The sequence below is a fragment of the Neophocaena asiaeorientalis genome, unplaced genomic scaffold (assembly GCF_003031525.2).
Source record: "Neophocaena asiaeorientalis asiaeorientalis breed wild unplaced genomic scaffold, Neophocaena_asiaeorientalis_V1.1 scaffold629, whole genome shotgun sequence".
NCBI lineage: Eukaryota > Metazoa > Chordata > Mammalia > Artiodactyla > Phocoenidae > Neophocaena > Neophocaena asiaeorientalis.
The window spans coordinates 7,599,338-7,624,994 of NW_020175468.1; the positions used below are offsets into that span (position 1 = coordinate 7,599,338).

Consider the following 25,657-nt stretch of genomic DNA (forward strand, 5'->3'; position numbering starts at 1 on the left):
TTTAGATATGTTGGGTTAAGGCACTGCTTATCTATCTGTAATATTACAGATATGGTACTGCTGTTACTCTCCTTCGGGTGTGAAGTTATATAGTGATTAAGTAGGAGGCAGCCTTTATTCTTAGGAGTTACATGATATATATATAGAGAGGTGAAATGTTATAATGTCTATATTTATACTTAAATAACACAGCAAAAAATGTCAAAAATTATACAGAAGCAAACCAAATATGACAACGTTTTAACAATCACTGAATCTAGAGAGGGCATACCAGTGTTCCCTGTACTATTATTTTTTTCCAAATGGACAGTGGCCTTTTCATTGTTAGTTTCTCATTTATCATGAATTTCGGGCAGAAAAAGAAGACTGTAACACGTCTGCTTTATGGATTATAAAAGAAAAAGCTTTACAGCTCTCCCTGATTCTTCAAAAGCTTTCTCTCATAATCTCCATATCCATCAACTCTAGAGATTCCTTTCTCACGTTGGTTTTCAGAAATGACTTCTGAATTTTAGAAGTGAAAGTTTATTTTACTAAACTTTATCCATAATTAATTATTAATTTAAGTAAACAAAATGAAAGGTAGTGGACCGTTTTTACAAATACTTTATATTCACAGGGTCTTCCTCTCACATGAACTTACTAATATCACTAATGATAAAATAATATTTATTGAACAGTGCTCTTCTAAAGGTTTTGTTTTTTATTAACATTTCATCCTTACAAAAGTACTATTAGGTAGGTACTATAATCATCACTTTAAAACTGAGGCACAAAAGAAATTAAATAAAGTAAAATAGAATAAAATAAAGCACAGAGGGGAGTAGTGTCTTGCCAATACCACACAGGCAGGGGTGGAATTATGAGAACTATAGTAAAGATTTGCTATGGCTGAAGTCTTTTCCCACGTCTGTTACATTAACAGAATTATTTTCTGTTACAATGCTATATAAAGTGTGGTCCATGTACTGATGCTGGTCCACAGGTTGTTTGCTTCTGGTCTGCAATGAGTTAAGGTACAGACACCGAGAGCAAACATTTAGAGACATTTACAGAAAAATGACAGAGCTAATTTATGTCTGTTAAGTCCAATAATAAAAAATTGGGGGCTTTCATTTTGTATGTTTGTTTTTCTTTCAGTTTCATGTATCTGGTAATCCAATTTCATTGTATCTTGTAAAAGTATTGGTCAACAGCAATTTTGAGGTGGGGAGGGGTACCCTTTATCTTGGTTTGAGATGTACTGCAGCAGTATCATTCTCTAAAGTTAACCAAGGCTGGGTGATGCTGTAATTTTTCAACTCTTTAAATCAATATATATAGTATAAAACTACTGCTGTTAAGTTTTGAGCACGAAGCAAAAGGGATTCCCATATGTTCCCTAACAAGTAAAAACTTTCTTAAATCAATTATGAATTCTGTTGTTATAAAAGGCATTTTCTAAAGGCCACTGTATCTTTACATTATGAATGGGGGTTCCTCACTAATATGATTTCTCTGATGTAAAGTGAGTTGATCACTACGAATAAAGGCTTTCCCACATTCTTTACATTTATAGGGTTTCTCACCAGTATGAATTCTGTGATGTCGTGTAAGTTCTGACTTAACACTAAAGGCCTTCCCACATTCTTTACATTTATAGGGTTTCTCACCAGTGTGAATTGTGTGATGTCGAGTAAGTTCTGCTTGAAGACGAAAGGCATCCCCACATTCTTTACACCCATAAGGTTTCTCACCTGTATGAAGTCTAAAATGTTGAGTAAGATGATATCGGCGACTAAAGGTCTTTCCACATTCCTTACATTCATACGGAATCTCACCAGTGTGAATTCTTTGATGTAAGGTAAGTTGATAACTACAAATAAAAGCATCCCCACATTCATTACATATGTAGGGTTTCTCACCAGTGTGGATTCTGTGATGTTGAGTAAGATGATAGTGCCGACTAAAGGTCTTTCCACATTCTTTACATTTGTAGGGTTTCTCACCAGTATGAATTCTGTGATGTTGTGTAAGATGATTGCTACGAATAAAGGCTTTCCCACATTCCTTACATTTATAGGGTTTTTCACCAGTATGAATTCTGTGATGCTGAGTAAGTTCTGTCTGAAAGCGAAAGGCCTTTCCACATTCTTTACACACATAGGGTTTTTCACCAGTATGAATTTTATAATGTTGAGTAAGATTGTAGCGACGACTAAAAATCTTCCCACATTCCTTGCACTCATAGGTGTTCTCATTGGTGTGAATTCGCTGGTGTGAAATAAGCTGATTGCTACGAATAAAGGCCTTCCCACATTCCTTACATTCATAGGGCTTTTCACAAGTATGAATTCTGTGATGTTTGGTAAGTTCTGCTTGAAGACGAAAGGCCTTCCCACATTCTTTACATCCATAGGGTTTCTCACCAGTATGAATTCTGTAATGTTGAGTAAGATGATAGCGACTACTGAAGGTTTTCCCACATTCCTTACATTCATAGGGAATCTCACCAGTATGAACCCTCAGATGTAAAGTAAGTTGATAGCCGCAAATAAAGGCCTTCCCACATTCTTTACATTCATAGGGTTTCTCTCCAGTATGAATTCTACAATGCCTAGTAAGTTCTGTTTGGAGACGAAAGGCTTTTCTACATTCTTTACATTCATAGGGTTTCTCACCAGTATGAATTCTATGATGTCGAGTAAGTTCTGCATGAAAACTAAAGGACTTACCACATTCTTTACATACATAGGGTTTGTCACCAGTATGAATTTTCTGATGTTGAACTAGGTATGAGCCATGACTGAAGGCCTTCCCACAGTCATTACATTTATAGGGTTTTACACCAGTATGAATTTTCTGATGCTGACTAATATGTCGTTGTACCCTAAAGGTCTTTCCACAAATCTTACATTCATAAGGCCTCTCACCAGTATGAATTCTTTGATGTTCAGTGAGCTGATAGTGAAGTCTAAAGGCCTTCCCACATTCTTTACATTCATAAGGTCTCTCCCCAGCATGAATTGTCTGATGTACTCTAAGGTCTCGAACACGACTAAAGGCCTTCCCACATACATTACACTCATAGGGTTTCACACCAGAATGTATTCTCTGATGTTCAGTAAGATGATAATGAAGCCTAAAGGTCTTTCCACAATTGTTACATTCATAGGGTCTCTCCCCACCATGAATTGTCTGATGTACTCTAAGGTCCCCTACACGACAAAAGGCTTTCCCACATTCCTTACATTTATAGGGTCTCTCACCAGTATGAATTCTCAGATGTTGAATAAGGTATGACTGTTGTCTAAAAGCCTTCTTACATTCCTTACATTCATATGATTTCTCTCTAGCATGAATTTTCTGATGCAGAAGAGGTATATGTTTTTGGATTATCATTTGACTAGCACATCTCATTTGATGTCCTTCTTGTCTCTCAAACTCATGTTTACACTGCAAATCATTTCTGAAAATGGTATCCTCACGGATGTAAGTTTTACTTTTGTCCACTCTCTGCATCTGAAACAGATATATTTCACAAATATCCTTTTCTGGAAATAACTTCTTGGTGGCATACTTAGACTCCAAATCTAGAAAAAAAAACAACAACAAAAAAGAAAAAACCAAGAAGGAAACAAATGCTGTGATGTGATTTTTCTATGTTGGGGTAGAATAAGGGATTGCATCTCATAGTTGAAATAAAAGACAAACTAAAAACAATACACATTAGATGAACAGGTTTAGAGCAGGGGTCTGCAAACTTTTTCTGTAAAGAGCCAGAGAGTAAAAATTTTAGGCTTTGTAGGGCATGTGGTCTTTGTCGCAATTATTCAGCTCTGCTCTTATAGCTCAAAGGCAGCCACAGACAGTATGTAATTGAATAAGTGTAGGTGTACTATATTACCACTTTATTTACGGATACTGAAATTTGAATTTCAAAAATTTTTATGTTTCACAAAATTCCTTCTTCTGATTTTTTTCAACCACTAAAAATGTAAAAACCAGTTTTAGCCTGTGAGCCACACAAAAGCACATGGTGAACTGTTTGGCCCCTGGGCCTAAGTTTGCTGGATCCTGATTTAGAGAACTCTAAATTGTAATGCAATTTGAAAGAAGGCAAAAGACTTAATGATGTGACTCTAAAAGAGGGTAAAATAAGTGATTAGAGGAACAAGTTAAGTCAGTGGTCCTCCTACTTAGGATGGATGTAGGGGAGTTCCTTACATATACTGCTCTTCAGGCACCGACCCAGACAAGCGGAATCAAAATCTATAGAAACAAGTCCTATATATGGGAGCTCATGTTGAGAGGATTTGAATGTTTTCCCAGATTTCAGGCCTTTTCCCCACAGGCCTTGGGACTTCGAAAGGAGCTTTCCAAACAACATCTTAGGGCCATGCCTCTCCCTGACCCAAAGGGCTATAACTTGTGACGGCATCCCCCTCGCCTGATTTGCCATCACTGACCTGTGTACCAGCTTCTTGTTCCTTCTCTCATTGCCGTCCAGGGCTCTTTCTCTTGCTCCAATAAAGTAATCACGTCTGGCTTAGGAGAGGAACATCCTGCTCACGGAAAAGAAATGCCACATGATTTAGAACAAACAAACAATAAACCTTAAGTTCTAAATGACTTAATTTAGACTTGGTTACATTTATATTAAATTGTAGGTCAAAACAGTATTTGATAAAAATGAAAAAAGGCCATTGAAGAATACTGACATTTACATGGACTCACAGTCATAGGACTAGAGGCCAGATAGGGGAGGGAAAAGGTTTGCTCTGCTTTTAAAGGCAGTATAGAGAGGGGTTGAGGACACAGACTCTGGAGCCCTATGGTCTGAGTTCAGATCCTCTGTCATCCACCCTGTTATTCCTTCTGTGTATTATGCTTTTATCAATGTAAATGGGCCTAATGTTACCTACTTCATAGGGCTCTTGTGAGAATTAAATGAATTAATATATGTAAGGGCTTGCAAGGATGCCTAACATGTAGTAGTATTTTTGTTGTTGTTCTTATTATTTTTTTACGTAAAAGAAAAACACTGTTTCCTAAAACACTTCCAAGTTCTTCCTCAGAATTCTTTCAATAGAAAATGCAAAATTCACAGACTAGAATTTTCAAGCACAGAGTAGGTTGAAGAGAATACGACTTTTCTCCGATGGGATATGTTTGCTTGAATTTTAAATGGATATTGTTAACCCAGTTCACCACTATGTAAAATGTAGAGGTTGATCTGATCACAAAAACACAAAACCCTGAGACTAGCTAATCTCTTTTCAAGTGAGTCAGACATGAACACAGAGCAGCTACAGGAATTCTGAGCACACCCATTATATGACACCTGGCTTCTCTGAAAATGTCTTGGGACTCAAATCTAGGACTAATTTAGAAAAACAGGCAATTATAGGAAGGGCCAGAGGGAAGAGAGAAGGTCACTGCAGGATGGAGAAGATGGTGCCTATTTCCAACCCAATAATGCTCAAACCATTTCTTTCAAAATAGGGGGCAGACATTCAGCTGGTGTCTTAAAACAGAGCTCTGAAATTCAACAATGGAGAAAACTGATATTCCAGAAAACAGATTGTCAGTTATTTGCACAGATATCCTTACCCAATGAGACCAAGTTGCTGTAGTTCTCCAACATCACATCCCTGTACAAGGCCCTCTGAACAGGGTCCAGGCACTCCCATTCCTCCTGGGAGAGGTCTATGGCCACGTCCCTGAATGACAAGGACATCTGAAATGACAGACCCATGTATCATAAACAACGTTTTAAATGTATTTTCAAGATGGAAAACTGCTTTGCAAGAAAGAGGCCATGATATAGCAGGCAGTAAACTGAGGTTCAAGCCCGTGATACGTAGGGAAGAATAAGAGAATCCGTGACTTCTCAAGTGGAGTGCCTACATGCTTTTAAAGAATACAGTTTAAAGAATACAGAAACAGAATGTCCTGTATACCATGGGATGAATGAATGAATAAAATAGTCAAAGGTTCCCAATGAAACGAAATCCTATAAATAAGCACACTGCCTGTCACGTGCCTGCCGTTTAAGTTCTGAATAAATGTGAGTTCCATTCTCTTTTCCCTTCAAGGAATTTTTTTTTTAAGGAATTAAAAAAAAAAAATGAAGTAATGAATTGTTTTTCCCCAAAAGTACTCTAAAATCTCTATCTTAGAAAATAGGACGCGACTGACATTTGATTTCCTTAAAACTCAGGTTCATCATTATGCAAGAAAATGTCATAAGCATTTTTCCTTGTTATAACAAATGACAAACTCTTTAGTTAATTTATTTACCGGCTGGCTAATCATCCATCTTGTGGATATATCAGACTAATCCTTCTGTCATATTTAGGCATTTATTTTGGACAAGATGTCTAAGGTCTTCCCCAGTCCCATTAGCCTTTCTTCATTCCCCATAAGGGATCTGGAGGGTCTTCCTACCTGCTACCACCATCCCTCAGGAACACTTGTCTTGATCCTGAGCTGGAGGATGCTGATGTAGGATGATCCACAATGACACTGATGTTACTAGAGACCAGCACATCCTCCTCAATCACAAAATTGACTTTTGTCTGGTTATTCATCCCTCTGGGGACCCCCGGATAGATCCCTGATATCCCCACGTGCAGGCCTCAGTCACACTCCAGTCTTGCCCTGTAAGTTTCTCAGGGTATGGGATCTCATCACATGCAGAACACTCAACACTAAATTCCATCTTATCAACCTGTCACTGTCAGGTCTGTGGAGTCTAATGGACCATCATCTCTGTGTCATAGAATCATGACTCTAACAAGGGAAGTTCAGATATCTCCCTCAAGCAACTTCATCCATCACTGCTCCATCCATGCTCCTGAGAGAGACTGGGCACTTGGAGAGGTGATGAATAGGTGAACATGGGTGAGAGAGAAGAGGGGCAAAGAGAGAAGAGGGGCAAAGGAGGAGGCCACTAGGCTGTATGACACCATCCTTCACTGTGATCAGAGCAACTGGGTGCAGCTTCAGCAATCAGGTTGTCTTAGGAAGGAAGTCTCAGGATAATAAAAATGATCACAGGAATTCAAAACCACGACATCTCAAGGAGGATAAACATGAACTTACATGGGCCATGGTTGTAGAACTGCAAGAACTTGTTCTCCTCTTTGGGCTTCCTCCACTCGAAAAGCACAGAGTCCAGAGAAGCCAGGACTGGGGGAGGAACAGGAAGCTTTGAGACCAGGCGTGTCTCAAAGAAATCCCAAGATGACTTAAGTTAACATGATCCTGTTTTGCCTTCTTTCTACTTCTACCCCACAGTGCCCCACATACAAATGAGGAGAGATAAGAGGGAGCTTGGATGAAGCCAAACCCTTCCTATACCACAGGGAACCAGCTGCACAAGTATAGATACAGAGCAGAGGCCTCCTCCATGAAGCCAGACCAGGCACTCGAGCAGAAGGGTCTCTAGTCCACCCCTATTTCTGATGACGTTATCTGTAGCTGTTCCATTAGTCTCACTTTGAATCTAACATCATTAGAAAAAAAACTGTAAGTTATGAAGTTGTGAGATCCAACATGATAGCCACATATGGCTATTTAAATCAAATCAAAATTTTAAATTAAGTAAAATTAAATAAAATTAAAAGTTCAGTGTCTTCAGTTGCACCAGCCACATTTCATGTGCTCGATAGCTTCATGTGGCTAGTAGCTACCATTTGGAGAATGTAAATACAGAACATATCCATCACCACAGAAAGTTCTACTGGACAGAGCTGGTATGAATCATACAGCCTAAATTCCATTTTTTTACCATAGAGTTCCTCTGAACTCAGAATAATTTGGTCAAAACCTGACAGAGGTTGCTAGAGATATAATATCTCCTTCCTATGAATTCCCAAGGCATGTGACCTGAATTTCTCTGGTGGCTTTATTACTTCCTATCTCATGCTTATTCTGTCTACTCTGATTTTATATTATTTGCTGTATAACAAGAAACTTAAGGGATAGTAACTATGTTTCAGTGCTTGTATTCCTCTAACTACTATCATGAGATTCAGCATACTGTGAGCCCTTATGTCTGTTATTTGACCAAAATTCCATTTTTGGCAGTTTTTCTTAGCACACTAAGATACATGCGCAAGATGTTTATCATATAACAACTTAGAGTAACCAACTGTTAGAAAAATAAATAGCTACAGGAGGCAACAGGTTGCATAACTTTTGGTCAGTTATGATGGCAAACTAGTTATTAATGTTGGAGAAAGACATTCATGATGAATTACTGACTGATACAGGCAAATTAAAGAATTATAGGGAATTCCCTGGCGGTCCAGTGGTTGGGACTCTGCGCTTTCACTGCCGAGGGCCCAGGTTCAATCCCTGGTCAGGGAACTAAGATTCCGCAAGCAGCACAACTCGGCCAAAAAACAAAACAAAACAAAAAAGTATGTGAAATGAAGGGAGGGATTATAATGTCATTCATAAATACAGACTCTGTTGTCAGACTTCCAGAATGTGAGTCCTAGTCTGACAACTACCAACTTTTCAGTTAGTTTATTGATAAACCAGGGATAAGAATAGCACCTACCTCCTACAGTTATCATGAAGGTTGGGATATTACATAGACACCACTTAATGACATATAATTACTAAATAAAAGTTAGATAGTATTGTTAGTAGATAAAATTATTTTCTACTTTCTTTTTTTATAGTAATATTTGAGTCTCGTGCCCACTGTTTTCCTGCAGCTACCAAAGAAGAGACACCATTCTTCAACATAAAGCTAAAGTAAAGAACCTAATAAGGTATTAAATGGAGAACGTTAATAAGAGGTTCAATCGTACTCTCCTGTCCTATGTAAAGATTTACATGAATATTTACAGTTATTACCATTTTATTCTGTTTTCTACTATTATAAATCTGTCTTCTAAAATGTTACTTGCATTAAAAGATACTTGGACTACAGAGGGTATTGCTAAGAAAGCAACTTTAAAAATCTAAAACAAGTGTCATCTGAAGCTTATCTTATTTGATAAATTGTGCCATAATGATTACTCTGAATTGATTTATATAACCCTAAAAGGCATAAATCTGGAGATGTAAATACTTGGAAGGTTTGTCAAACTAGAGGGCTTCACTGGCACTTTCCTCTTCTTTCTATATTCATGGAGGTATAAGAAACCTATGGTAGAATTACTTTTTCTAAATAGGAGTTGGGGAGTCTGTGTCCTTTGAATGTTCAATTAGAATAATTTCTGTTCTGTGCACACACACACACACACACACAGCTGGAGAGAAAAAAATTTTGCTAAAATAAACCTACCCAAAAAGAATTTGAAAAAGAATAGATGCATGTATATATATAACTGAATCACTTTGCTGTAAACCTGAAACTAACACATTGTTAATCAACTATACTCCAGTGTAAAATAAAAAGTTTAAAAAAATAAATTATGAGTTTGGGTTCAAAACTTCAATTCTACTAGCTGGGATCTAAATATTTTGGAACTCACTACAATTGGCTAAGGGAGAACTAAGAATGTCATTACCTAAGAAAAGACTTCTAGTAGAATTCTAATAAATCTGGCTCAACAAATCACTCCTCATGGAATTTTTGTTATTACTACAAGTTTTGCTGTCACTTTGATCTGAATGAGATGTTCCAAAATAAAATTCAAACAGCATAGTATAAAAAAACCAAACCTCCCCAAAGTATTAATAGTGGTGCTGGGGCTATTTAACTTTCTTTTTTATCAGTCCCTCATGTAATATAATTGAATAACTGATTCTTTTTGCAAAAAATGAGCATTAATTCCATGATCTTAAGTATATAATAAATCTATATCCAATTTTAAAATATTTGAAAATTCTTGGAAGCAAATCTGTTTGACGTGTGTGGGAATAGTAAGGGAATCAGTGTGACCATTATAATAAAGCCTACCAATTCCTGAACATTCTTCTTCAATACCATGAGAACTTTTTACTGACAAAATTCTCCTCTGAATGGACATGTCAGGTGAGGGGCATCTGCAGACTAAATAAGAAAATTTGGGCAAAGCAGACAGAACAGTGTTTGGTTCTTTTTCTCTTTCTCTGCTGAATAATCAAATGAAATATCGCTTTGGATATAACCCTTGTAAAATGTCTCTGAACTCCAATAACAGTAAATGACATTCATATAAAATTTAAAATTTGAGTATTTTTGTTCATCACAATGAATATTACTTTACTCATATGTACATTTTTTTCTTTTGACAAACTCTTTATAAACATAAATCTCAACCCATTGATTCCTTGGAAGAAACCCTTGACCATGATGATACAGATTTCCACGCTCAGACTTCCATTCACATTCCTGCTCCTAAACACCTTAAAAAACAGACGCCCGTGTCATTTACTTACGGACACCAGTCAGACTACCTCTGATCTTGCCTTTTAAACTTAGGTTCTGCAGAAGATCAGTGATGTGATTCCACTTAAATATTAATCTCAATAAAACAAAGCTTTAACTTTAGACTCCAGGATATGTATTTCTTACTATTATAAAAAGTGAGTGAGAGAGGGCCACCTGCACGACCCCTCATTCATTGGGAAGGAAGGCCTAGAATAGGCCACTGGACATTTCATGAAAAGAAAAGCAAATGCTTCCACGTACTAAAAACAAAGATGCATTTCTGAACAAAGAGGAAGTAGAAACTCACCTGATCTGTACTTTTAGATGTGCAACAACAATTTTCCCGTCCTGCTCAGGATACTTCTTGGGGGAGAAAGGCAGGACTGGGGAAGAAGGAAATCATGAGACCTTCTTCAGGCCTTTCTTAGAGCACAAAGAGACGGAGAAGTCCCCTCCAGGGCCACATCAGCTCCGACCTCACACATATGACCAGATGAGACAGGGAGGCTGGAACCTGTCTCTGAAATCACAGCCGATTCCTAGAATCAGAGATATGGGAAAGCTGTGGTTCTGAAAAATGTAGCAGCACCCACAGCGCCTCCAAGTAGGAACCCCTCCCACCATTTCGAGCCAGGAGTTTGTCTTGGAGACACTTTTAGCTCTGAAAGTCCCATACCAAGCCCAGGACTGTGTCTTCTTGCTTTCTGGGACTCTTCATTCTAGGGTTCAATATTTGACTTCCTCTTGGGAAAGTCTGTACAGACACCCGGGCTGTGAGGGAAGGAAGGGGAAAGCAGCAGGGGCGTGGGTCAGTCACACACACCGCTGACCCAAGCACCAGTATCAGAATGACAGCCGCGCCCACCGACAGGAGGCCCAACTTGGTTCTGGAAAGCGCGCGGGAGCGCGCGCGCACACACCACACACACACACACACACACACACAGCCTGTCACAATTAGTCACACAATCCCCCCTCTCTTCTCCTCATTCCAATACAGGCCTGAGGCTGCGGGCACGATGCGCCCTGGGCTCCTCACTCTGGGCTACAGCTCCATCCCTTTCCCTACCCCAGACGAGTCCTGCTCCGCCTCACCTAGCACCAACTTCTCCCCAGGTTTCGACTAACTCACCCGCGGTAACTGAAACACCCAGTACGCACGGCTAGAGGCCCTCCAGGTGGAAGTTTACACCACCCCCCCTGGGGCTTCTGGGAAATGTAGTCCACAGCCGGAAGGCGGTGGGCTGGGCTCTGAGTGCGCAGGCGCAGGCACGCTCGGGACCGAGCGCCTCCAGTCCCGGAGCCGGGGACCCGCGCCCTCGCGAGGTAAGCTGAGAGAACTCACAGCGGGGACCTGTCCAGGCTGTGCGAGCCTCGACGGACCTCCAGAGTCTTGACCGCCGAGTGCGTCCGTGGGTGCCATCCTGAAGCCAAGCACGTGCGAGGCGGATTCTGTCAGAGTCTTCCCTCCGGGTAGTCCCCTCGCGTGTTTCACAGGCGTGTGGCCCTTTGTACCCGGCCTCATGAGCGTGTGTCTGTGTGTGCGCACCTGTCTGCACGCGCGCGACGCCGTGAGGGTTGCGGGGCCGACCCCGCCTCTGGCCGAGGGTGAGTTGTGTTTCTGCGTGCGTGTAATTCTTTGGGTGCGAGACGGTGTGTGCTTGCAGCGGCACCTGACAGGAGGGAGGCCACAGAAAGTAGCCTGGAGTGTGATTCGTGACAGCAGTGAGGCGAGAGGCGCGGTGGGAGACTGGCTGTGCCGGACTGTGACTGGGGTGATGTGTGTGTGATGGGATGGGTGTGCGGGTCGCTGTGTGACCGGGGCGGTTGGCGAGTGCAGCATAGCTGTGCGAATCTGAGTATCTGCGTGTAGAACGTCACGGGTGCCAGTGGCCTCGCGACTGGGTGTGTGTGATCGTGTGCAGCCACAGGCCTATTATAAAAAGGATATGGTGCATCCTTCTTGCAGCATCAGCTGTGTATTTCAAGATTTGGACCGAAGATCTGTAATTTATCTGTCAGACAATTTTGTATAGAATCAAATAAATTTTTTCCTAGAGAAAAATGTAAATCATAGTAATTTTTTTTTAAATATGAAGGAATTCTTTCCACTCTGCTGTGAGGGGTCTCGTGGCAGATCCATTTGAGAATCTCGGGCTGAGGGGATAGCTTTATGCTTGGAAAGGCAGCGTGCCATAGTGTAGCGAGCCCACGATTAGTCAGACGCTAACACATTTTGCTCTTCCTCTTCCCTTCCCTTTCTGAGCAATTCAGTCCTAAAGCCAAAAGATGGGCTCAGAGCGGGGTCTTTGAGCCTGAGCAGGGTGAGGAGGGTGTTCATGCAGCTGGTGGCTTGGTGTAGGGTGACAGGGCTTACTAGGGAGCATTCCAAGTGGTGGAATGGCCCAGCATGGGAGTGTCAACCTGAGCAGGATAAGGAGGGCGTCCACACAGGAGGAACGGCCTGTACGGGATTTCAGAGCCTGAACAGGGTGAAAAGGGCATGTGGGTATGGGTACTGCCCAGCATTGGGTGCTGGAGCCCAAATTGGGGTGTTGGAGACATTCATGTCGGTTGGATATAGGAGGTAGTGAGTCTCAGAACCCAAGTAGGGTGAGGAGAGCATCTGTATGGGGAAGGGCGCAACAGGGTGATAGGAGTTTGTTACATGCCGTGGCAGGCGGGGGTGGAGGTGGGGTTCTGATCAAGTAAGTAAATATATTATTGGGTTGGCCAAAAATTTCATTCGGGGTTCTCTGGAAGCTATTACGAACGAACTCTTTGGCCAACCCAGTAAGTGCATTGAGAGCAGCCAAGCTTCTCCCTGTCAGCGGGGAACCTCAGATATGGAAAAGGAGAGAACTAGAATGAACCTTGTGATGGCACGTTGAAACTAGATGCAGTGGTATGAACTCACAATTATATATATGGATCGATATAAAAATAAAAATAAGCAGGTGTTGGGCCACTGAGGTCACCAGGCTCACTTTTGGGGAGAACCCTGCTCTCCCTTGCAGGACTCTGGGTTCAGCGTCTGCCTGGCCTGACGTGTCCCTGCTTTAGCAGGAGGAGTCACCATGCTGAGCATTCCACTGGAGCCTTCTATCCTATGACATAAGACAGTAAATATACCTTAAGATCCTGAAGAAGAAGCAAAATGTCCAAGTAATATTTTGGGATAATTTGTGAGGACAAGTAAAAAAAATTGGGTAGTCATTAGGACGTTGAGCACTGTCTTCTTGTGGCTCCTTCTCCTTATGCTCCTTCATCCTCCTCCTCCTCTCCCTTTGAGACTGACATGGAAGACCACGTTTGAGTCATCTAGGTTGGCTTTGGTGTGACCTGTGCCATCATGACATGGCTTCTGGTCTGTGCAGACAGTGGTGGCGTTTGTCACGTTGCTGCATTGGTACAGAGTCCTTTTTGATCATAACTACTTAGCAGTACGTGCACTGTGGTCTCATCTGAGATACGCTTACTGATGCTGGTCGCACTCAAAGGAAATGTAGGATACACGAAACCTGGGGCAATGACTGGCATTTGTCCAAACTGGCTCTATCAATCCAGGGTGCCCCCTCCATTGCAGTAATTACAGATGTGTTCACAAAATGGATCATCACTGCCTATGGGCAGCTGTGTAGGAATTTCTTTTTCAGTGGAAACCTACAGCCTGGTCCTTGGATGATGGTTACGCAAGTGTTTTATTTATAGTAAGTTGTTACATTATACACTTATATTTTGGGCTCCTTTATGTGTATTATTTTTACAATTAAAAACAAATAAACAAAAAGGTTTACATATATTTAAGGGTTTTTTTTTTTCCCCTCTTGTCTTTGCAGAGCAGAACAGAGAAAAGCGATATGTGTTTCGCTTGGCAGGAAAACACTTGCTTTCAAGACTACACTTCCAAAATGCACGAGTGTCTGGGCTGTTCAGCAAGCCGGCCTTAGTTTTTCCCTCTTAACGTGGTAGCACGTACTTGAGAACAAAAAAAGCAGCCGCTGACATCCAGGAACTGGCCTGACACTTACAGGTAGGCCTCAGTGGTATTGAAAGCTGGCCTGGTGCTCACAGCGGGGCTTGTTATCCTGTTGCATGTGAACAGTCTCACAGAATATCAATATCAAGGTCACTCTGAGACCATAATAATGGTAGGCCATTTCATAATTTTGCCTAAGCACAGACAGCAAGATTGCTGGGCAACCCACAAAATATGCCAAATATCCCTTCTCCCAGCTAATGTGAGTGGCTACCACCTCTTACCAGTTATAGCTTTAGCCTCACACTGGTCTGCTGTCATTTCTTAGGTACGTGGCTTTGTTCTTTTCCCAATCTCTTTGCCCTTTATCACTGATGTTTAGGATGTTTGTCACTTCAGCAATTTCCTTTTTTTTTGCGCTATGCGGGCATCTCACTGCTGTGGCCTCTCCCGTTGCGGAGCACAGGCTCCGGACGCGCAGGCTCAGCAGCCATGGGTCACGGGCCAGCCACTCTGCGGCATGTGGGATCTTCCCGGAATGGGGCACGAACCCGCGTCCCCTGCATTGGCAGGCGGACTCTCAACCACTGCGCCACCAGGGAAGCCCTGTCACTGTCGTTTTTTAAGTACCTATTTTAAAAGGTCAAATATATATAAAGTATATTAGAAACAAAAAGCATTCCCATGTCTCCCTCACCCTGTATTTCCCTGTCTACTTCCAAGAGGCAAGGACTTCCCGTCCTCATTTGTTTCTTTTGAAATTTACTTCCATATGTCTAAGTTACATGCTTTTGTAAACTCATCAATTTTAGATATTAGCTTCTGCTGAATGTGAATGATGAGGACTTTAGGTGTCTTAACAACGCACTTTCCTGTTTCTCTCATGCTGCTTGGTTTCCTCAGAAGGAATCCTTCAATTGCCTACCCAGGGATCTCACTTAATCTCAATCTCGTCTTCTGCACGGCCCAGCTCTCATCCTTGCTCCAGGCACACCAGCCCAGAGACTGCTGGTCCAGCCTTCCCAGAGTAAATCTGAGGTCTTCAGCCAGGCTGGGGAAGGGTCACAGGGCCTGGAATAACAACAGCTCCTTTGTTTCCTGCATAATCAGTGTATCAGTTCTGGTTTTTATACAGCCTTTCAGGTAGTCCTCCTGTTTCCAGGCCTCACCTTCAGAACCTGGCACCTCTGGTTTCTGAAAGGGGAAAATGACTGTTTCTGGGCTTCCCTTGAGTTCAGGTTCAAGTTTCCTCAGGTCGGCTACATCAATCAGCAGGTGTCTGCCCCTTTCCAAAATTGCTTTGCTGCCATCTCCTCTCTCTTCCTGTGTCCATGTGAGTTTATACCTTACTTTTGTTTTAGTGAGGTGCCAGGAGAGAGGAAGAATTAACTTCTCCGCTCAACTTGCCATGCTTATCTAGCAGAATCACCCCCGTCTCTTCGAGGACCTGTGATTCCTCAACTATTGTTCCTTATATCTTCTTCCCATCTCACTCCCAAATATATAGTGACATTCATACTTTTGTTCAAGGAACATGAACTGAATGTCTACCATGTGTGGGTGCTGGGACTTGAATTGTGATCAAGCTACAATCCCTGACTACTCTACAAGAGGTTCCAGTCTGGAGGAGGCAAGCACTTGGAGATGTAAGGAGTGCAAAGCACAGCATGTGCATGACGCCAGGGCAGTGTAGGGGAAGGGTTACTTCCCTTCGTGGGGCATCAGAAGACTCCCCAGAGGGAGAGGTGTTTAAACAGATTTCAAGAGAAAGTGGGAATTGGTCCTACCAAACACATCTGTGCCCCAACAAGATGGCATGAAGAGCCAGAGACATTCACAGAACCCAGGCATCCAACCTCCCCCCACCCCCTCATCCCTGCTCTGGGGGACCCTAATGGGTGGTCTCTCTGTCCTTGATTCTCCCTCTGAGTGTGAAGAAGGCAGGAATTGCCCAAAACTAGAATGGTAAATGTGAGTGGGGAGATGGATAGAGACTTTATTTTCTGGTCAGGGGCTGCAGTCTGCTCATTTTCCATCCTTTTCCCCAAATTTCTGGTCATTTAGTTTGAATTCTTTTTTTTTTTTGCGGTACGCAGGCCTCTCACTGTCGTGGCCTCTCCCGTTGCGGAGCACAGGCTCCGGACGCGCAGGCTCAGCGGCCATGGCTCATGGGCCCAGCCGCTCTGCGGCATGTGGGATCCTCCCGGACCGGGGCACGAACCCGTGTCCCCTGCATCGGCAGGCGGATTCTCAACCGCTGCGCCACCAGGGAAGCCCTAGTTTGAATTCTTTACTTCTCTCTCAAGCTGTAACCCAGACCATGTACCTGCTCATCTGTCAGGAGAGCAGGAGGGGCACAGAGGATCCTATTCAAGGCCCAGCTTCTCCAAAGGAGTTAAACTTGTAAGAAGAAATTAAACAGATTTGATCTTGTTAGTTTATTGAATAAATCAATTCTGGGTAAAGAAAAAACAGAACTAGCTTTGGGGACAGAGGCTGGGGAAGTGAGCGAACCCCCGGCCCCTGTCGTGTGGGCAGAGGGGTCACTTGTAAAACTCATGCTCCTGTTCGTCCTTCTTGATGACTGTCTTGTATGCTTTCTCGAAGTCCTTGGCCAGAACAATGTAGCGGTTCTCTCGGACAGCCAACATCCCGCTCTGTTGAGGGATGACAGTTAAAATCTACTCCCTGCACTCCCCGCCCCTAATGATGGTGCAGGAAGAGACAGAGGCAGCCTAAGACCCAGGGAGGCAATGATGGACAGGACTGCAGCAGAGTGGAGGGTCTTCACACACCCACTGCCCAATCTAGAGAGAAACCAGCACTCACCTCCTGACAGATGGAGTTGATATCAGCTCCTGAAATCTTATCTGGTCGGGCCACGTCTATGGCAGGTGAGTTAAGGAAACCACTCCATGCATGACTGGGTAAATGCGTGGAGCCAGAAGTCGTTCTTGGGCTGTCTTTGTCACCATCCCCCTCCCCAGACCCTGGTCTCCCACCTGCACAGTCTGGGTGGTGGTGATGGCAGAGGTGGAGATCTAATCCCCATTCTCAACGGTGACCCTCCCCTCGCTTCTAGAGCAGGATACAATCTTCCAAGTCAACCTCCTCAGAGAGGTTCATCTTGCTGGTGATAGTGGAGAAAATCAATCTCTTCTGGCGGCGGTCAGGGAGTGGAAATTCAATTTTACGGTCAAGGCGTCCCGGCCGCAGCAGAGCAGGATCCAGGGTGTCTGCTCTGTTTGTGGCCATGATCACCTGGCATCGGACACAGGCCAGCTCAGACCTCTGTCCCCACTATACTCCATCCTGTCGCAATACCTGTCTCCTCACATGCCAGCCTCCATCCTTCCCTGATTCCCACACCACACCTCCCCTCGCCCATCCTGAACCCCAAACCTTGACGTTGACGTTCTGGTCGAATCCATCCATTTGATTCAGTAGCTCCAGCAGGATTCTCTGAACCTCCCTGTCAGCTGGATAGTATATAACACGGTCAGTCCAGGGCATCCTGCATGACAAGCCTGCCCAAGACCCCAGGCCCTGGGACTTCCCTGGTGGCACACTGGTTAATAATCTGCCTGCCAGTGCAGAGGACACGGGTTCAAGCCCCGGTCCAGGGAGATCTCACATGCCGCGGAGCAACTAAGCCCGTGCGCCACAACTGAGCCTGCTCTCTAGGGCCCGCGAGTCACAACTACTGAGCCCACACGCTGCAACTACTGAAGCCTGTGCGCCTAGAACCAGTGCTCTGCAATGCAGCAAGAGAAGCCTCTGCAATGAGAAGCCTGGGCACCGCAACGAAGAGTAGCCCCTGCTCGCTGCAGCTAGAGAAAGCCCACACGCAGCAACGAAGACCCAACACAGCCAAAAAAATAAAATAAATAAGTTCATTAAAAAAAAAGACCCCAGGCCCTGTTTGGGCATCACTCACCCCCTGTCTGGGCATCGAATCTCTTGGTTGCGATGGCATCAATCTCATCTATGAAGATGATGGCAGGTGCGTTCTCCTTGGCCAGGCGGAACACGTCCCGGACCATGCGAGGGCCCTCACCCAGGTACTTCTGTACAAACTCTGAGCCCACAACTCGGATGAATGCAGCTGATGGCAGGATGACAGGGGTTAGACGAGAATGGAACACCTGTAGGGCCCCATAATACTTTAACTGAAACTGAGAATTCCTTGAGGACATCCTTTTCTTTGGATACCCACTCCAAGTAGCCAGGTCATTCTCTCATGACCTGGGCTGGGTTCCAGATCCAGCTAGGTGGACCAGCTTGTACCCCACAGAGACCCAGCAGCACAAATCATGAATCCTGCCTATGGATGTGTCATTTTTTGGCCCAACATTTAAAAATCAGGGTATTAAAAAAAAATGTGTCTGTGCTTCAACATACCGACAAAGAAGAGCTAGAGACATTCATGGAATCCAACATACCAAAAAATGTGAATTTCCGGAGTGCTTGAAAAATCCGTAAGAAAACAAGTTTTCCATACACAGGCATCATGCTGCCTTACCAAGAGCTCAAAGGACCCCTTTTGAATATCATGCAAGAGTCAAGAACCAGGAACACATATTCTGACATAATCAACAAGTGGCAATGGGGTTAAAGACAGGTTTGTTCTGGGCTTGCCTCTCCTTTACATCTTTTCTTAGAGTTTAACTTGTTTGTTAGTGACTGGATGTGGCTTTGTGTTGCATGGAGCAACCTCCAGGACACTCCTTCCAGCCACCACAGAGAAAGGAGACACAAAGTCCATTATGTAGATCTGGTCATAAACTAGGAGTTGTGCAAGTTGCAGCCCTGTCCCTCTCTAATGTGGTGGCCACTGGCGGCAAGGGGCTACTGAGCAACCGCAATGTGGCTGGTCCCAAATGAGATGTGCTGTAAATGTGAAATACACACCAGACTTCAAAAGACAGTACAAAAAAAGTAAAATATCTCAATAAATGTCCATCAACAAATGAATAGATAAAGTGTGCTATATACATACAATAGGATATTATTTGGCTTTCAAAAGGAAATAAATTCTGGCACATGTTTCAACATGGGTAAGCCCCAAAGACATAATGCTAAGGGAAATAAGCCAGCCACAAAAAGACAAATACTCTATGATTCATCCATGTACATGAAGTGCCCAGAATAGGCAAATTCACAGAGACTGAAAGTAGAACAGAGGTTATCAGGGGCTGCGGGGAGGGAGAAATAGGGAATGACTGTCTAATGGGTATGGAGTTACAGTTTGGATGATGAACAAGTCCCAGAAGTGGACAGTGGTGATGGCTGTACAACACTGTGAATCCACTTGATGCCACTTATAAACTGTATATTTATAAAGTGGTTAAAATGGTAAATTTTATGCTATATATTTTACTACGATAAAAAATTATTGTATTATATATTTTACTACAATAAAAAATTATAGAAAACACTCAAGTTTTGTGTCTGCTGCATGTTAAAATAATATTTTTGAGTATACTGGTTAAATAAAAAAACATATTTTAGACGAAGTTCACGTAGTTCTTTTGTTTAAAAAATGAGTACTTAAAAATTTAAATTATATATGTAGCTTCACTATACAGTTGACCCTTGAACAACACAGGGTTTAGGGGTGCTGACCCTCTGTGCATAAAATCTGTGTATAACTTTATAGCTGGCCCTCCAGATCTGCAGTTCTGCCTCTGCGGATTCATCCAACCATGCATCATGTGAAAAAAATCTGGGTGTTAAGTGGACCCTCGAAGTTCAAGCCTCTGTTGTTCGAGGGGCAACTGTATTTCTATTGAACCCTGCCTGTCTAAAACCACCCTGATCTCAGGACAACAGTCGAAATCTCTTAGGTTAGCACTAAGACTATTCATATTCACGCCCATTCTGATCCCTGGACCTGCACAGCTCCTCCTTCAGCCAGCCATTCAACAGTTATTTTCTGAGCACCTACCACAATTCAGCTACTGGGCGGGCACTGGAAACACAAAAAAGGACAAACGCACAAGTTCCCTGCCCTCGTCGAGTTTAGTCATGGTCTATTCACCACTACTCACAACTCCCTAAATGAGTTCTTTCCCACCCCCTGGCCTTCGCAAATGCTATTCCTTCTCCCAACTGTGTGCCTGACAGACTCCTCACACCTCTCTCTGGGAACCGCTACCTAAGAGCCTACGCAGAATGGATTGACAACCCTCCTTAAGGGCTATCCCACTACCTTCCTTGCTTCTTTGGAGCGCGTGCTACTCTTTAGGCCGTTCCCACCCAAGCTCACCTCCAAGCATAACCCCCTTGCTCACTTGGCTTCAACTACTGGGGCCTCCTCACTGTTCCTAGAACACTAAGCACACACCTGTCTCAAGGCCTTTGCACCCAAGTCCCTCAGCCTGACACACTCCCTCCCCCAGAGGTCCACATGACTCACTCCCTCAAGGCTTCTTCTAGGTCTTCATGTAAATGTCACCTCAGAAAAGTCTTCCCTGACCACCTCCAGTCCCGGCACATAAAGCTGCCGCCCCTGTTATTCCCTATCCCCTGCCCCTTAGTTGTTTTCTTCAGGCATTAGCACCACATGACATATAATCTCTTCATTCATCTGTTAGTGCTTCCTCGACTAAGACATCACCTTTACGGGGGGGACTTTGTTCTGTTCACTGCCGTGCCTTCCGCACCTAGAACACAGCTTGGTACGTATTAGGTGCTCAATAAATGTTAACTGACTGAGTTCTAAGTGTTTATTTTCCTTTTTTTCAGCCACACTGGGAGATTCTCCAATGCAGGGGACAGGTCTGACTCATCCCTATATCCCAGCACCTGGGAGAGCAGAAGTTCAATGAATGATCATGACAATGGTTAACATTTACTGTCCACTTACTACGTGCCAGGTATGGTTTTAGAAGCTTTATATTGATTTAATCCTCTGAATAATCCAGAAAATTAAGAAATGGAGGCACAGAGAGGCTAACTTCCAAGTAGTTACATAAACTAACTTACGTAAGTAGTACTAACTTATATAAGTAGGTGTAGGGGGGCCAGATTTCAAACACAGGCAGTCTGGCCCAGAAAACACACTGCTTACCCACTGCCCTCTACTGCTCCTTGGCTTAGATATATTAAGATTTTAAGATGAGCTGAGTCCTGTCCTTAGGCTTTACAAACAGTAATACAGTGACTTTCAGACATCTTTGTTTAGAACCTACAAGAAGAAATACATCTGTAAACAACCACAGCACACCTGTGTACAATGTTTGTGTTCACAAACAATACAAGTTCTTACTATGTGGGGTGGACTCCAACATTTTCTGTTCTGTTTCATTTTTTAAAATTTTTTTTAGCTGGTTGCAACCCATGAATTTGAATTCATAATTACTAATGGGTCATTAGTAATGACCCATTAGTAGGAAAAACATGGCATTATTTCATTAATTCCCCACAATCATGCTATGAAATGAGTGTTCTGTTAGATGAGGAAGTTGAGGCACGAGAGTAAAGTCACTTCCCCAGGACGGCACAGCCACTCAGTAAGACGCACACTGGGTCTTTGACCCTAGAGCCCATGTTCTTAATCGCTGTGCCACACTACTTCCTGGGGAGGATGAGAGAACAAGGAGGATGAGAAGGCAAGGTCGGAAGAGCCCGGAAAGTCAGAGCTCGGGGGAGGGGCCAAGCGGCTCACCTGTCGTGTGATGAGCCACAGCCTTTGCCAACATGGTCTTCCCGCAGCCGGGCGGGCCATACATGAGGACGCCTCGGGGAGGGTCGATGCCGATCTGAAGCACAGAGGCGGAGAAGAGCATGAGCCAGGGAGTCCATCACCAACCGGAGACATGGTGGGTGGGGACGGCCTCTCCCTTCCCTGCCAGCTCCAGCTCCTCACCTGCTTGTAGAGCTCAAAGTGCGTAAGGGGGAGCTCCACGGCCTCCCGCACCTCCTGCTTCTGGATGTCCATGCCCCCGATGTCCGCGTACATGACGTCTGGCTTCTGATCTGGTGGAAGAGCAGAGCTGGGGCTCCCAGCCTGGCCCGCAGGGCCCCTCAGGCCCCCTGGCCCCGGGCTCCCCCTCACCTGAGGTCAGCATCATGATGCTGCTGTCGGCCTCAGGAGGCAGCACGTCCACCAGGGCGTTGCTGTGCTTGTGGAGGGCCACCGAGGCGTTGGGCTTGAGCAGCTCCCGGTCGATGGTGCTCAGGATGCGCACGTAGTAGTTGGAGCCTTTGGGAAGAGGACGAGAAGGGAGAGGGGGAAATGAGAAGTGCCAGAACCTCAAAACTGCCGACCTCACAGCTGTACCTCCAGGCTGACAGTATCTCTCACTCAGACCCCAAATGGCCCTCCTGGCTTCTAGTCTTGCCTCCTCCAGTCCACCCCCGGCATCCATCCACACTAACAACTTCCCTGTCTATCCCTGACTCTTGAGCTCCAGCCCCAGGTGACCAGCAGCCTCCTGGAATGCCTGCCCGTGGACATCCCCACGGCATGTCTCACTCACCATGTCTCAGTGTGCTCTCAGTATCTTCCCCCCATTTATGCTGCTCCTCCTGGGTCTCTGTCTCAGGGAGGCCCATGGTGCCGAGTCACTAGCGAGAGCTCTAAGCCTCATTCTGGACTTTTCTCTGCTTCCCTCCACAGCCTGTCAGTCACCATGGCGGTCCACCAGCCTCCTAAAACGTCTCTCTGACTAATCCCTTCCCTCCTGCCCAGGGACCCTGCCCTGATTCAGCACCATCCTCTCCCATCTAGGTCTCTGCAGCAGAATCCTTCTTGCTTGCCCAGCCTCCAGTCTCACATCCCCAGTCCACCTTCTACATTTATGGTAGTGACACACACATCTCTTTCTGGCCTCAGTCTCTCCTGACCTTCAGACCTGGCTGTCCAGTGACCTCCCAGACACTTCCCTGTGATGTCCCAGACTGCCCTCACTGTCTCCCTGCAAACCTGCTTTTCTGCTCATGTCTCCATCTCAGGGATAGCCACCGTCCCCCTAAGTCCTAAAGATCAAAGACACAGGCCTCATTGTAGATATCTCCCTCCCTTCACTCCCTCACTACCAGCCCATCAGTCCAATTCCAGGCCCAGTCACACACCTTTCCCCGCAAACTTGATAAGAATATGGCTTGGTCCAGAGGAGCAGAGGCCAGAAGCACGAAAAGACAGATAAGATGCAGAGACAACACCCATCATGAAGGCAGAGCCTAGACCCACGGTAATAACAGCAGCTCCCGTATACTGGGTCCTTACCAGAGCCCAATCTCTTAACACTTCACCTGTGCTTTCAAATTGTAGGTCCCAACCCAGTAGTAATTGTGAAATCATTTGAGAGTCATGACCAGAACATTGTTTAAAACAAAACAGACTAGAACAAATTGGGAAACTAGTTAGAGTATGTCACACATAGTGTGGCTAACTATCGTTTGGTCAAACTTTTACTATATGAGTTATATACACACACATAGAGAAAGAAAGAGAGAGAACGTAAAATATATTTCCACTTTTGCATCAGACTCAAAAATACGCTGAAAAACACCATTACACTGTCTTGCCTCATTTGCCATTGTAAGTTCCTGGCACGTGGCAGGAAACAGTTAACAGCTGTTGAATGAACAGATGAGTAAACAACCCCCCACGCACCTGTGGTGGAGCCCACGATGGCTGTATTCTGATCCACAGCCTCCAGAAACTGCCCAATAACCAGTGGGATGCTCTGGATTCGCTTCACCTCCTCCTGGGCGTGGAGGAATTCCTTCTTCAGGTTCTTTTGCTCATCCTTGATGTACTCCTCCTGCACCTCCAGGAACTCCAGCTCTTGCTGCAGCTTCTGTGAGCAGAGAGGGAAGAGGTAGGGGATGGCTCCAGGCCTTGCTGAGCCAAGGAGCAGTGGAAGGTGGGGGAAGTATGGGATGCTGGGCCCTGTGCAGGGTCCGGATTGGGTTTGAATGTACCTTGTAGCGGCTGTACAGGTCCTCCAGGTCCTCAGGCTCAGGCCCCAGGAAGGACAGGCCAGTCTGGGGCCGTGACACAGACAGGGCTGGGATCTCATCCTAGACCATGGAGGGAAACTCAGGTTGGAAGAAGAAGGTCCCCTTATGAAAGTATCTAGAGCCCCCCTCCCAATTCACCATGAAGTCACTTGGCCCCTAACAGGCTCCTGACATCATTCAGCTCCCTAAATAGATCCTGGAAACCTCTCAGTCCCCTAAACAGGTTTCTGAAGTCACCCAACTCCTCACAGGCCCCTCGGTCAAACAGCCTTCCAAACAGATCTTCTGGTATCATATGGCACTTGTCACATGTCTGCAATGTCACCCAACTCCCATCTAGGGCCTAAATGTCTGATCAACTCCTTACTAGACCCCAATGCCCTCCAGGCCCCCTCAACAGGTTCCTAATATCACATGGCTCTCTCAATTGACAAAGTCACCATGCCTTCATACAGTCCGGGCGTTACTCAATTACCTCCCGAGGACGCCTCATGTCACAGAACTCCAACTCACACTAGACCCTTATGTCATCCAGCTCCCAGGTAGTCCCCAAACAGCACTCGGCCAGACCACATACATTACTCGGCCCTCCAACACCAGCTAAGCCCCGAATGTCAGTCAGCTCCCCAGCCCAGCCGCAGATCCCATACATCACTCACTACCGGCCCATCCCCAGTGCCGCCGGGTCACCGATGTCACAGCATTCCCAGCTAAACCTCGAAATCATTCAGTCCCAAAGAACCTCTGATGTCACTCGTTTCCCCAGCCCAGCTTTCCGAGCCCTACTGCCCTCCCAGCATCACTCAGCCACAGCCCAGGCCTCGGGACGGCACGAAGCTCTCCACTGAGACCTCCGAAAACACTCAGACCCAGGCCTGGATCCCGAAGTCGCTCAACATCCCATTCAGGTCGGCTTCGCCCTCTCGGACCTGAGCTTTCTCCACCAGGATGCCTATCTCCTCCATAGCGACCAAGCCGGCCTCTGTGCAGCCCGGCCTAAGCCAGTCACCGCTTCCGCTGATGCCACCGGAAAGCCAGGGCCTGGATGGATTCTGGAAAACGTAGTTTAAGACACCAAGGAGAGACGGCCGGATGGCCCGGATAGGCCGGATAGGTGAAAGGCAGGGCGACCTAGTCCTGAGCTCCTCCCCCAAGATGTGCTCATGCGCACTCCGTACCGCGCGAGCGCGCGGGCGGGCCCGGGGCGGTGCGCGTGTGCAATAGCGCGCCTTGGCGCAGTCTCGCACTGCGTTCTCGCTCGGGGGTTTTCTCGCCGGCGTGCTGCCCTCGTTGCTCTTTGACCTGAAGAGTTTCCCAGAGATCTATCAGAGTCTGATGGCAAAGTGCTC

General features: G+C 45.0%; 3 protein-coding genes across 8 annotated transcripts in view; 1 reads left to right on the forward strand and 2 right to left on the reverse strand.

Annotated features, from left to right (window-relative positions):
• Positions 1 to 685: 685 nt before the first annotated feature.
• On the reverse strand, positions 686 to 11,555 carry ZNF546 (zinc finger protein 546). Of its 6 annotated transcripts, none has more exons than XM_024768320.1 (6): positions 11,490 to 11,555; positions 10,665 to 10,896; positions 7,087 to 7,173; positions 5,593 to 5,719; positions 4,449 to 4,544; positions 686 to 3,572 (listed from the first exon to the last, which is right to left on the reverse strand). In XM_024768320.1, the coding sequence occupies exons 3-6, from the start codon at positions 7,093 to 7,095 to the stop codon at positions 1,459 to 1,461; spliced, it is 2,346 nt and encodes a 781-aa protein (XP_024624088.1). In that variant the 5' UTR covers positions 7,096 to 7,173; positions 10,665 to 10,896; positions 11,490 to 11,555; the 3' UTR covers positions 686 to 1,458. The 6 variants fall into 6 exon arrangements, with proteins under 6 accessions (XP_024624088.1, XP_024624090.1, XP_024624089.1 ...); XM_024768322.1 differs by having other exon boundaries at positions 10,665 to 10,740; positions 11,490 to 11,517; XM_024768321.1 differs by lacking the exon at positions 11,490 to 11,555 and adding an exon at positions 11,034 to 11,114.
• A 5,195-nt stretch (positions 11,556 to 16,750) lies between these two features.
• PSMC4 (proteasome 26S subunit, ATPase 4) lies at positions 16,751 to 25,434 on the reverse strand. The gene is made up of 11 exons (XM_024768652.1): positions 25,238 to 25,434; positions 24,270 to 24,368; positions 23,959 to 24,145; positions 22,396 to 22,542; positions 22,207 to 22,316; positions 22,006 to 22,099; positions 18,274 to 18,441; positions 17,739 to 17,815; positions 17,429 to 17,597; positions 17,166 to 17,221; positions 16,751 to 16,993 (listed from the first exon to the last, which is right to left on the reverse strand). Exons 1-11 carry the CDS (start codon positions 25,271 to 25,273, stop codon positions 16,880 to 16,882), a joined length of 1,257 nt encoding a protein of 418 aa, XP_024624420.1. The 5' UTR covers positions 25,274 to 25,434; the 3' UTR covers positions 16,751 to 16,879.
• Positions 19,971 to 25,657, forward strand: part of FCGBP (Fc gamma binding protein) — an 88,068-nt gene continuing 82,381 nt past the window's right edge. Inside the window, exon 1 of the mRNA XM_024768651.1 lies at positions 19,971 to 21,214. The gene's annotated coding sequence lies outside the window, so the exon portion shown is untranslated. The remainder of the gene's footprint in view (positions 21,215 to 25,657) is intronic.